At 58.9% G+C, this 13528-nt stretch overlaps 1 protein-coding gene across 1 annotated transcript in view; it reads right to left on the bottom strand.

Moving 5' to 3' along the window:
* Positions 1–12065, bottom strand: part of CMIP (c-Maf inducing protein) — a 224776-nt gene extending 212711 nt beyond the window's left edge. The window contains exon 1 of the mRNA XM_059383141.1: positions 11683–12065. Coding sequence (XP_059239124.1) covers positions 11683–11982 — 300 coding nt within the window. The 5' untranslated portion in view covers positions 11983–12065. The remainder of the gene's footprint in view (positions 1–11682) is intronic.
* Between the last annotated feature and the right edge of the window lie 1463 nt (positions 12066–13528).

The following is a 13528-nucleotide window of genomic DNA, read 5'->3' as shown; positions in this document are numbered from 1 at the left end:
CTCACAGGTTGTTTCATTTCCTCACACCAAAACTTTCTAATGCTAATTTTTCTTTCTTTTATTGGCATGATGCAATTCTCCTTTCAACACGGCCATCTCTGAAGTCCTGAGTCATCAAGACAGCACAGCAGGGGGCGATCCAGGGATCACAGGTGTGGGGAGCCCAGCGGATGCTCTGGCCAGCGGGATTTCCTTCCAGGGGCCTCGCCAGAGAGCCCCGCCACTTGGCCCTGTGCCAAGCCGGACACAAGCATCTGGACTCGGCCGGACTCGGCCCGGCAGCCCCCACAAATCTCTTCCTTACCCTCCGTGCCCCAGGTAACCAGGCCAGGAGCACAAGCCACAGCCAGGGCCGACTCAGGGCAGGCGGGACAGTAAATGAGCTACCCGGGGTCTCAACAGAGAATGGGGCCCCCAGGGGCCATGTCTTCAGGCATTCGGGGCCATCACAACAATGGGGAGTCTCTAGTGGGCTGAGGCCAGAGACGCTCTACATCCTCAATGCCAAGGACGGCCTCCACCACAAAGAATGGTTTGGGCCCCAATATCAATGGGGGACAAAGCAGCTAAAACACTCTGAGATAACGGCCTAATGGCTTCGTGTTTAGGAATCGACCTAATCCCTGCTTGCTGTGCGAAGGACCCCAGGGGTGTCCTACATCCTCATCCAGGAAAAGCACAGAGTGCTACACCCCCAAAGGTTCATATGCATGGCTTTGGGGAGGCTGGAATTGTGGGAGAAATTCTGGCTTCTTTACTTGATAAGCTCATGGTCCCCATGTGATGATCTTTGTTGCTTCCATCAAGTGCAGAAGTGAAGAGCCAGCAGGGAAGGCTGGCGGGCGCCGAGGCAACTGGCCTCCAGCTGGGGAAGGGGTGCACCGCACCCTGAGGGAAAGGGAACCCCCACGGCAACTGGGGGGTCAGGGAGGCCTCCGGGGGCTGGAGGTGCCAGAGCTCCAGGGTGCTGGGTAGTCGGGCCGGAAGGCCAGGCGTGCTTCCCAGTGGACCCGGGACTTCAGGTTCGCCGTAGGCAGGTCACCACAGCCGGCTCCCACGGGCAGCTCCTCCAGGCCAGGCCGTCTCAGGCAAGGAAAGCGAGGCTCCACGGGGCTGAGTCCACTCTCCCGAGATTGACACGGGGCAGGTGAGATGCCAACGTCTGCCACAGCTCTCCCCAAGACAGGCCTGCGGGTGGCTGTACCCCCCAGGCCGAAACACTCCGCTCCGTCCACAAGTTCCTCCGCCCCACTTCTGTAAGGCCCTCCTCCCAGCGTGGGGCTCAACCTGGCCGCTGGGGGTCTTACTGACCCTCGGCTCTTCAGCACTGCCCACAGGACACGTGCAGTTACACTGTGGCACCAGATGGCCTGGGTTCAAATCCCAGCTCCAACCATTACTAGCTGGTTAAGCAGTGAGCTCATCTCTCTGGGCCTCACTCTGCTCATCTGTCAAATGGGGGAATTAGCAGCAGCACCTCACAGGGGCTCCAATGCACAGAAGCACTGGGCAAGTCCTGGCTGTCGCCATCACAGGCTTGCCACTGGTGAGTTCCCACAGCCCAGCAAGGAGGCACCGTGGCACGTGGGAAGGTCTTCGGCTCTGGATGCAGGTCTCCGGGTTCCAGATGTAGAACCTGAAACTCGCAGGGCCTCAGTTTCTGTCTGTAAACTGGAACCCCAGGGGCCGGTGTGAGCATCAACACGCAGACACATCCAAAGCACTCGGCGTGTGGGAGGAAATGATCGGTACTGTCCGGATCCACCAGACACCACGGGCTGACCCTGCTGGGATCCCCAAGCCTAGCAGCCGGAAGAACACTGGTGCAGTCCAAGCGCTTTCGTTTTCCTCACTCCCAAAGCAAGCCTTGGTCACAGGGCCACGACACATGAACCAACCAGAGCAACAGAAGGAGCTCAGCCAAGTCACTGTTCCCCTTTCTGCCAGGGCAGCCCGGCCCCACAGCTCACCCATGGGCCGGAGACCCCACTATAGACCCGAAGCAAACTGCCACTCCTACCCTGGGCCTCAGCCTGATGGAGATACCTTCGCAAGAGCCCCAGGGCCAGGCTGAGCCTTCTCACCAGGCCTCCAAGAAGGAAGGTACCAGAAGGGGAACCTTGAAAGCTAGAGCTGACAAGGGAAGTTTCAGGTCCAGGACTTAGAAAGCACCAGAGGCCTCTGATGGAAGCCCGTGAGGAGCTCAGGGCTGGCGAGCTGAGCCCAGCAGCCTCATGGCCAAGGCAACACACCAGGGACCCTCAGGCCTGTTCCGGCCCCTGCAGCTGGCCACGCACACCACATGGCACACGGGTCCGAGGCACACACTGTCCATTTGCATCGGCAGCCCTGGAGGGAAGAGCGGCATAGGTGTGAGCGGCCTGTCCTGCGGGGGGCCAGACACACAGGGTCCCAGGGGTGGAGAGCAGAGGTCTGAGCACATCTCTCCCCTCTCCCCTTCCAACAAGGAGGGACCCACCAACGATGCGTTCGCAGCAACCTCACTCTTCACTCACTCAGCCAGCCAGCCAGCCAAAGATGTCTGCTGCGAGGCCGGCCTCAGTGTCCCCATCTGTAAAGTGGGCGGAGAAACGGTAAGTCATTGGGCTGTCATGGGGGTCACCGATGGAACCACCCGGCACAGCGCCTGGCAGAAGGAGCACTCACAGGGGCTGTCACCATGGTCACTGTCGGGACAGACGCCTGGCCCTGGTGACTTAGATCCCTGCACTCCTGAAGCCTCCACTTCGGGGGGATCCCAGGCTCCCAGCTGGTGTCCCGTCTTTGCACTGCGACCAGGGCCCTCTTGGCTGGACCATGCCCTGGTGAATCCGGCACCCCCTTCGCCCCCACGGGGGGCCCACTCTGGCAAGTGATCCCGCCTCCACCTTGACGCGCTCACTGTGTAGGCACAGCGCCGGGAGCACACCCTGGTGAACGCAGCTCCCGGGCAACTCCCTCCGCGCACACCGTATCCAGTACTCGACTCGCAGACTTGCTGCCTGGTGCGCGCTCTACAAATACTTGGCGTTCACTTCCCAACACCAGTTCCCTGAACTCACTCGACAAATTCACAAAGGAATGTCTGCCAAACACCAGCAGACACGGAACTGATAAGCCCACTGATTCTCAGCTAAGACGTTTCTGCAAGAGGCTGAAACAATTCTATGATACCTGTTGGATGTGCCCGTATCCATGGACACGCGCACCCACGCATGGGGGCAGGCCTGCCCCTGCCTCTCCGCTCACCCTCTACACACACATACAGTAGGTAGACAACCCATGTCCCTGCGGTCACGAACGCGTCGCTCCGCTCCCTGCAATACATTTTCTTAGCCTACTTTACTCTCTACCAGAGAGAAGACTGTGAACCCCCTGACCTGCCACTGAGCTCAAACCCAGGAGCTAGAAGGGCTCACGGTGTTTGAATTTCCCTTCCAGAGCATGTCCTCGAAGACATCCAATGGTGGGACTCCTCACCATTCCACGGCCTCCTTCCCCAGGGCCCTGTGCTCAGGAGTTGTCATATCACCGAGACGTGACCAATAGAGCGGCCAGACCTACCCACGGCTCAGCCGGGTGCTCTCTCCCTCTCCCACCTCCTGCTCTGTGAGGCCCAGGAGGGAGGAGAGGGGCAGCCAGTGACACAGCAGGCAGGAGCCCAGTGCCCATGTAATCCAGCTCCAGCAGGGCAGAATCTGCCACTGGACTGAGCAGAGCATGTTGTGTGATGTCACGGGGATCTGGGGGCTAGCTGTCACCGCAGTCAGCCCACGCCCACTGACGCCCAGCCCCGCCCACATGGATGGGTGCATGGCCCCTCTGAACCTCACAGGAGCGTCTGCTGGTGATCGCATGCACCTGGTCTGGACAGTGAGCCAAATGGGGGGGGGGGGGGGGGCAGGGAGGCCAGGCCTGGGCTTCTCCAGATTGCGCACTCCTCTCTGCAGCTTTTCCAGGCCTTTAAGAGCCTGGGACTGGCTCAAGACACCCAGGAAAGGACTACTAGGTCCAGTGTTATCTTCCCTCTCCTGATGACCCCACCTGAGCCGGAGCCAACCAGCCCAGCCCCAGGAAAACATCCACCACCCCCCACCTGAGTCCCATATAGCTACCTACCCAGGTACTGGAGAATCTAGCTCTTCTACTTTCCTCTAAAGTGAGTTTACTTAGCCTAATCTGCTTATATCCCTTTCTCGATCATATCATTTCTGATAACAGCTTGAAGGCAGAAGGGCCAATGAAAAAAAAGGCAGAAGGCACTGGAAGGTTCTAGAAGGCACTGGAAGGTGCTGGGAGGTAGGAGTCCTGGGTGTGAATCCCAGTCCCTCTGCTGAGTCATTTGTAAGGGTCTCTGAGCAACATACTTCCCCTCACCACTTCCCCTCCCCACCCCAGCAAAATGCCAGAGGCGAATTCAACAATTAGTGTTCTAGGTCCTAGGACCCTTATAACTCAGGATGGACAAATGGTTTTTAAGTTTCAATGGGCTTTGTAATTTAAGAGTCTCTTACAGCACTGCTCCAAAAGCGATTCACTTCTATTGAGAGGAAGCCTGGCTAAATAAAACAGACACACACACACACACACACACACACACACACACCAGAAGCTCTGGAATAAAAAAGCTCAATGGGGCCGGGAGCTCCCTGTATGCCCAATGATGTGTACATTCTGGGTGTTCATAAATATTTTTCAATAGATGATAACAGCTCCTAGAAGGCAGGGGTAATAACAATCGTACAGCAATTACTTAATGCCAGTCCAGCCACTTTACCAGGTGATTTCTAAGTATAATCCAACCTCAGGGCCTTTGCACTTGCCACTCTCTCTGCCGGGAATGCTCTCACCCCCTCCCCTGACTGCCACATGCAAAGCAGCAAGGTCGCCAGTCCCCAAGCTCGGGACACCCCACCTACCTGCCTGCTTTGTTTTCCTTGGGACCCCTGTCACAGCCAGGCAGATTTTCCATCTCCCTGCTTAGTGGTTTATTATCTTCACCCACCCCACCAACAGACAGGCTATGGGGGCAGGGTGCTATATTCTTCGAAGTGCCCAGAGCAGTGATATTTATCTGTTGCATAAATGCATGAATGAACTGCCATGCCTTACCTCACTTAACCTCACCGACATCAGTACCAGAAGGAAATCCCCAGAGTCCGAATTTTATAGGTAAATACAGACTGTTAGGTGATGTGCCCAAGGTCACCCAGCAGTTGGAAGCTGCAGGGCAGGGACTCAGGCTCACGGGTCTGACCACTCCACTGGGCCTGGCTGTTCTCCTCCAGTCACCTCACCACACAGCCCAACACGGAGGCACCTGCACGCGGCAGGTGTAAAGAAAGGACTACCGAACACGGGTACCAATTCCTGCACCAGAAACCTTTCCTCTGAGATCTCCTTTGCCTCGGGACACAGGGACAGCACACATACGCACGCGTGAGTGCACACACGCGGCTCATCACCCTTTGGTTATGGCTCTGCTGATGTCAGCAAAGCTTCCTTTCCAATGTGCACTGCCTCCCTCGGCGCCCCGCTGAACTCACTGGGTGCTTTGTCATCAGAGCCAGGAGTGGGGAAGAGACATTCTCACTTCCTCCCTTTCTCTACCCCGGGGCTGGGTGGCCTGGCTCCCATCCTGGGGAAGCAGGAAGTCTGGGGACAAAAACCATGCTCTCAGGTGGAGCAGGAAACAGCTAGCCCCGGACACACAGACTCCTGTCCTCCGGGCACAGGTCAGTGTGACTGCTCAGAGCCCCCAGCTCACCTGTGCTGAGCTCCTGGGGGGGGGCCAGGTGGGCGGACTCCCCAAGGGGGCTCCACGGCTGGTGACATGAAGCCAGATGGAAGCATGACTGCGGGTGGCCATAACCCCAGGCAACACTGCCCATCCCCCTCTGGGGGAAGGTCAGCTCTTCCTTGCAAAGCATTCTGGGGCTGAGTATTTGAACCCCCCCCCCCCCCAAAGAAGCAAAAAACACTCAAATTATCCAACCAGGAACAACTCCACTGAAGAAAATTGGGAAGTGTCTTGTTTCAAACAGCAAAAGAGCGGGTCTAACCTAAATGTCCCGCGACAGGAGACAGTCCAGGAGCATCACATTGCCACCACAGAGGACCGTGACAAAGAGGAGGCGGCCATATGCGCACAGATCTGGAATCATCTCCAAAATACGCTGTCCAGTGACCAATCATGCCCAGAACAGCATGTAAATGGCCGGAACGGGAGGCAAGGCTACAGAAGAAATGGGTAACGGGACTGCCTACAAGCAGGAGAACTAGGGGCCACGGGGGCATTAAAGCAGCATTTTTCCCGGGTATGTCTTGTTGTACCATCTGAATTTTTTTGATGTGGGTATTACTGTTGCAATTTTTTTTTAAAAAAGAGCTTTGTGGGATGTTTAGTTTAAAGAAACTAGACTGTGCTCTTGAGGAGTCTGTCTTAACCTGCTTTCAACAGTCTCACGGCCTTCAGACACACCAGATCTGCTCACTACCCCTAAGTTTCCCAAAAGCACTGCTCATCGGAGGAGACTTTGCTCTGGAGACTGTCCACTTTCAAACAGTAACAGTCCTTTCTACTCGCACAGAATTTCAAGAAGCTCTCTCGGGGCAATTAAGAAAACACACATTGGGATGCTAGCCCCTGCTCGTAGTCCTACCCACCCGGTAGGACTCAGAAATATCTCCAAACCTTACAGCAACCCTATAAATGAAATAGGATTATCCCACCCTCCAGATGGAAAAAAAAAAAAAAAAAAAAGCAAGGCCCACCAAGGGAAAGCCATGTGCTAAGAGTCACACAACCAGGGAAATCATAACCTTAGAATTCAGACCCAGTAACCATGTGATAGCAAAACCCAGGCCAGCTCTGCCCCATGGTGGGGACACCCTAAACCGTATCACATTCCATCACTTAATCTCACTTAATCCTTTAATCGAAGGCATAATTCAACCACCTCAAATGTCTATTCCACCAAAACACCAAGAGGGTGCCCTCCACGTGGGCCCAGCCTGGCTGGCCCGGAGAAGAGGGAGGCCACTCTGATTACCCAAGGCTGGCAGTAAGGAACCCTGAGACAGCTTCTGTTCTCGGGACAACACGGCTGCCAGGACACCCCTAAGCCTCACCAGACACAGTACCCCAGAAATGCCCACTCTCGGTGTCAAGCGAGTCGGCAGGTGCAGGAGCAAGAGGCGCCAGGCAGAAGCCACTTGTGGGCCGTGGAGCCCAAGCCATAGCACGTGCCTGTCTCCGTCGCCGGTCTGGCACCAAAGCCCAGACACACGCCACGTGCCACCACCTGGACTGGCACGATTCTGCCTGCGGTCAGAAAGAGCCCCTCCAACTGCACTAGGCAAACGGCAGCATCAAACGTACACCCTCCTTGACGTGCATTTATTTATTACAACCTGGAAGGGAAGAACACATTTGCTGTTTATGGAGAATTTAGATTCTTTTCTCCTCTTCTGTCTCTGGCCCCCGCCCCCCCACCCCTCCAATCAGACATGTTACCCTGGAAACAAACTTGATAGACCCAAAATCTTAATGACAAATGGTACTGAAGGAAAACAAAAAAAATTATTTGTGTTTACTCGCTGCCGCAGAAAACATCCAATAAACCAAAGGCGGGAAGGATGGACAGACAGGAGCTGGGTAAGTGACAAAGTGGAAAAAAACAAACACGCGTGCACACACACATGCAGACACATCCCTGTGGCGCCCGTGACTACCCCGGAGGACACAGGCTTTCATTCTCAGGCGGAAACCACACTGTGGGGCTGAGCTCCCCACTCGGCACTGGACACCCAGCAGGTGCTGAGTTAACAAAATCCAAGTTCAGAAGATTGCTGCCCCCGCACCCCGCCCAAGAGAACTCCTCATTAAAGAGACCGACAAGGATTAAAGGGACTTCTCTTTTCTTTACCGTGATAAAAAGCCCAGAAGAAACCTTGCCATCGGAGGAGCAGAGTGGAGAAAATTTAAAAGCTAGTCACTGAGGAATTCAGGCTTGAAAATAAAGAAGGCCACGGCCACCTGTGCTCCCACCCCTGTGCTGTTGGGTCAAGGAATCGGATCGGACCCAGCACTCCGAGACGCCATGTGCTGCATGTAATAAAATAAGGTGAAAGGAAAGGTAGGCAGCTTATTTGTGCTTCTTGGGCGCAGAGAAACAAAGCACACAGACAAAAGCTCTCCTCCAGCGGACAAACATGTCTAGCAGGTGATCAAATTCAACCCACACATGAGAACAGCAAAATGGATTCTGGTCGTGTGGACCCGGCTGCTTCTGCAGAACTCCTGGCCCTTGGCTCCAACCCACACTACAGTCAGCAGCCACGAAAAGCCCAAAGGGGCCAGGGGAATGACAAGTCTGGATGCAAAAGGGGAATGAGGCACCACGTCTAGGCCACAGTCTGGGCAGGACCGCAGGTGTGGTCCTGTGTACACCAGGGAGGGGGCGGACTCGTCCCAATCACCCCTCACACGTCAGCCAGGTCACTGTCGCCTTTGTGTTTCGTTCTTTGTTTATGAGCACTGGGGATCCAAAGTCTCCAGCACAGAGTGCCTTGGGCCCAGCGCTGTCACAGGCCATGTCCGGCACACTGCTGGCTCTGCGAGGATTTAATCAGTAACTGGCACTGGGGTAAGCTCCAACCCGACCCCACAGAAGGCAAAGTTTATGCCCAGGCCAGGAGGTGACGCCGCCAGCCCCCAGAGCCCCAGGCTAAGCCCATCTCCCCAGCGGGGAATCAACTGAGGTCCACCTGCGGGCTGGACCCAGCCGGAGCAGCCTACTTGGGGGGGGTGGTGCTGGGAGCCTCCATATGGACCACAGGACTAGCTGTGGTCCTGGAAGCCTTTATCTCTGACAACAATCCAGTTAATTGGATCAGCGTAGACAGACTCCAAAGATGTTTTGGGCAGGAGCGTATTTGGTTTGTTTATCGGTTTGAATCCAGATCAATCACTCTGAGTCTTGTTCCTGAAGCCCACGCAATTAACCAGATAATTACCAGACGGTTCTAAGTTGGGCTGTGCCGATGGCTTGATACACGGATGATGGACATTTCATGAAAGGATTTGACCTGCTCCGGAAACATACCTGATCAGCAGCTTGAGGCTGGGCGGGGGACTCTGCAAAGCCACGGGGCTGCACAGGGCTTTTGCAGTAGTGAACTACACTGAAATTCACCTTTGTTTCATTTGGGGTTAATATTTCTCAATAGCGTGCTTGGGCCACACTATAAAATGCAGACAGATTACATAATGCCCAGGCCTCAGGGAAACCCCTCAGGGGTTCCTTTGCTTCCCCAGGGCCTGGACACCAACCAGGTGTCTCATGATGGGACAAGGTCCCTGGTACAGTTTCAGTCCCACCTCTGCCCTGGAGGCCACTGCCACAGCCAGGAGTGCCCTCAGCAGCCCCCTCCACACTCACAGGCCCCGGCACAGGGAGCCCCGCACCCCACTGGAGCCCACCAGGGCAAAATTCAAGGCCACCCCCTGCCCACAGGGCCCAGTGGCCACAGGCGGAGGAAGGGGGACTGGCCAGTCCATCGGACACTTGCTCATAGTTCCTACTTCCACATTTCCGACCCCGCCGCAGCAGGGATCTACTGAGACAAATCTTGTTCTACGGGTGGCCTTCACCCCCGGTCCTGAAAATCACAGCTCCTCACCAGAGAGGGCCAAGCTACGAAGGTGCCACCCATCTCGGCTGGTGAAGGTGGTGCTGGGGCCTCTGGCTGCTGGAGAAACCACTGCCCAGTCTCAGTCTTTGCTTCTTTCCTCTCCTAGATACCTCTTGAGCAATCAGTCACTGGGGGGAAGGGGGCCTTGAGCCTCCAAAGCTGGCTTCCCCCCACAGACCGTGGCCAGCAGCCCCAGAGCACGCACTCCCGGCTTCTCCCACGGAGGGCCACTGTGCCTCTCAACCACTTCCTCTCCCCTCCCAACTCCCCTGCATTTTGAGGAGTGGGAGGAAAACAAAACCACTCCCCGGAAGCAGGGGAAATTCGGAAGCCGGGTTGGGGGGCTCCTGATCCCAGGCAGGGAACTATTAACGGCACCGGTTCCTGCCTGAACCTGAAACACTGCGTGCTGGTGAATTCTCTGAGGTTCTCTCTCCACGGAATGAAAAGCCAAATAAATGCCCAGGCCTGTGGCTTTGCACGGGATTAAGAACATGCATGAGCCTGAGCCCGGGACCGGACCGCCTCACGGCAACCAGCGATCCTCCCTGAGGAAGAAGTCTTTGCAGATACTGCACCAACCTGCCCACAGGAAAGAAAAAAAAAAAAAAAAAAAATAGGTGTTCTAAGCACGTCGGACCCGAAATTCAGAATAAGAGTCCTCGTGTGTTTCAGTGGTCTGGGGAGGGAGGAGTGGTTTCGAAGAGTAGGGCTGCTTCTGCTAACTTTTCCCCCCCTCCCCATTCCTTGGAGCATGTGTCACGGCCTGTGACACACTGCCAAGGGAACATGGATGCCGGGGAAATGTCTACACACGCTACATGTTTGTGACATGCCATGGAAGCGACACCCTGTTTCCTGGCTGGGTTTTCTTGGCACAGGTGTGGGCAGGCACTGGATTCTGCCACCTCCATCCCCCACCTCCCCCGGCCCCAACAACCGTGCTTAGTAAACACAATCACGATCACGGCCACCCCAGGGGGAGTGTGCATTCTAGGGAAGACCTGCCACTTCTCCAGAGAGGACGGAATCCCCTCCGCAAGGCTCAGGCCCAAGCAGAGCTGGTGCTTTAAACTGTCCTTGTTTCAAAACACAAAGCATCCTGATCAGCCTCCCGCCAGCTACCCCCACGCCCTATGATCCCCACCACAGCTGTCTTTCCCCACCTTGCAGATTTGATTTCAGAAACACATCAATGACTTCTCCTCTCCCTCTCATCCAGCTGACCTCCCAGCCATACATTTGAAACAGTAACAGTAACAAAATAAAACCAACCGCAGAACACACGTATACACACACTTCACAGACAATGCAAGACCAGGGCCCCAAAGCCAGCTTCCACTCCAGAACCTGACCACCCCTCCGTGGGGAGTAAACAGTCCGGGACCCCTGGCCCCTCCCCCTCCTCATCCAACATCCCAGCGTGCGAATGAGATTTTTCAGAAAGGGAAGCACCCAGTTTTGCCTACCAGCCTGAGCAGGAAAAAGACAGTGAAGCACAGAAAGAACTGGCTTCTGGAAATTCTTTGGGTTTGGGGGTTTCGAGGTTGTTTGGTTTTCCCCTCCAGCGCAGATCCAGATGGGCCGCGGGCTTTCAGAAAGGGAACCCCCACCACCCTCGCGGCCCACCCCGGGTCTACCCCCACGGTCCCATCCGTATAAACACTAGCTAGCGCCGGGTCCGGGACGTCCGCAGATGCCCAGGCTGGGGTGGGCCGGATCCGGTGCAGAATTCCGAGGGTCTCCCCGAGCCCGCCCGCTGGGCATAAGCCGGCCCCGAGCGCAGGCCAGGAGGGGGGCGCCGGGGTCCCCCCCGCCGCCAGCCCCCGCTCCGGCCCCCAGGCCGACCCGGCCCCCCCGGCGCCCCGCAGGCCCCGGGCTCCAGGTGCAGCGGCGGGCAGGGGGCGGCGGCGAGAGGGGGCGCCTCCCGGCCCCGAGGCGAGGCGCGGGGGTGCCGGCGCGCCGCCGCCGCGCAGAGCGACTCACCGTGGCGGACGCCAGGCTGTTGTCGGCCAGCGTTAGGTGGTGCGGCTCCCAGCGCCTCAGGAATTTCGAGGTGAGGATCTTGCTGAGAAAGGTCCGCGGGTGCCGGATGACACAGACCTGGATGTCGCCCTCCTGCAGCAGTTTGTACCTCATCCCGTTGCACAGCAGAAGGGCCCGGCGGCAGGGCACGGCGCCCATCTTCGTGCCCTCGGGGGCCGGCACGTCGCCCCCCAGCAGCGGCTTGGTCTCCTCGATCTGCCGGGGGTCGCCGCCGCCGCCCGAGCTGCTGGTCAGATCCATGGCCGGCCGGGCCGGGGCGGGGGCCGGGGGCGGGGAAAGGGGGCTGTCCCGGGCTGCCGGGGCGGCGGGGCCCCCGGGCGGCGGCCCGCACCCCCCCCACCGCCCAGGAAGGTGGGGGGGCGGGGGGCTGGGGGGGGGGGGGGGCGCCCGGCAGGGGAGGGGCCGGCGGGCGGGCGGGCGGCCGGCGCTCGGCGCTTCCTCGCGGCCGCGCTTCCTCCTAGCTGGTCGGCTGCATGCTGGCGGCGGCCGGAGCGGCGGGCGGCGGAGCGGGCGCGGGGCAGCGGCGGGGGCCGGGGCCGCGCGGGCGGGCGGGCGGGCGTGTCTCGGCCCCGCCGCCCGCTCGTGTGTACAGTACGTGTGTCTGGGCGGCCGTCCGCGGGCGAGTGTGCGGCGGGGGCCGCGGGGGCCGGCTCAGTTGAGAGATTGCAGAAGCCGCTCGGCGCCCGCGCGATTGGTCCCCGCGGGGTCATGTGCCCGCCCCTCTGACGTCAATGGCGGCAACGGCGGCGGCCGCCGCGGCTTCGGCCTCTCGCAGGCGGAGTCGGCCGCCGGGCGGGGACGCGAGGGGCAGAGGCGCGGCCCGACGGGAGGGGGCGGCCCCTGGGGAGGGGGCCGCGGCGGGCGAGCCCCGGCAGGCCCCGGGCCGGCCCCGCCCGGAACGTGGGGGTGGGCGGGGGCCGCGGGGGCGGGGCGCGTGACGTCACGCCGAGCCGCGCCCCCGCCGGTGCCCAGGCGGGTGGCCCAGGCCGGTGCCCCGGCCGGTGCCCCGGCCGGTACCCCGGCCGGTGCGGAGCGCTGCGGCCCGCCGGCCCCCGCCCCAGCCGGCCGGGATCGGGACGGTCAGCGCCCCAGGACGTGCGGACGCGGGCGGCCGACGTGCACCCAGGTGCAAACCCGGGGTCCGGGGTTGGGGAGGGGGGGTGGCCGGGCCGGGCTGGAGGGGCAGGGGCTGGACCGCTTCACCTCTGACACCCCCTCCACAGCTCAGGCTGCCCACCCGGCTGGCTAGGTGGGGCCGTAGGACAGGGATGGTTCCTCGAATTAAAAATGTCCTCTCAGCTCTCCGGTGATGAGCTCACACTGCCCTGTCTCAGCCTGCCGGGCTCTGAGAGCCCCCCGGCCTTTCACAGATGTCTGCGGGCCTCGGGCCCATGTGGTCCTCAAGCGTCCCGGGGGTGGGGACAGACTCCCCGGCCCCCTTCCTGGTGCCCCTGGAGTCTGACCCCTCTAGGAACCTGACAACAAAGTCCCTCCCCAAAGTTCCTGGGCCCCTCCCCTTGTGCCTGAGCCCCAGCCGTGCCAGCTGCTTTGCCTCTCCCGTCAGACCAGCCCCTTCATCCCTGCATGGGCAGGCCCAGCGCGGACTGGGAGAGGATCGTGCAGGAAACACCCTTGTGTAAGAGCCACAGTGTCACCTCAGAACTCCAGCTCTGAAACAAAAACGTCTTCTTTCTGCCATCAGGAGCGGCACCTAAAGCCACCCAGCGAACGCTCGCCACCTCCACGGGGCCTTCTCACAGCCACATGCTTCTGCCCTTAATACCAC

Source organism: Mustela nigripes, chromosome 17 (assembly GCF_022355385.1).
Source record: "Mustela nigripes isolate SB6536 chromosome 17, MUSNIG.SB6536, whole genome shotgun sequence".
NCBI lineage: Eukaryota > Metazoa > Chordata > Mammalia > Carnivora > Mustelidae > Mustela > Mustela nigripes.
Note: the sequence above shows the minus strand (reverse complement) of the source record. Positions and strands in the feature narration are given on the sequence as shown.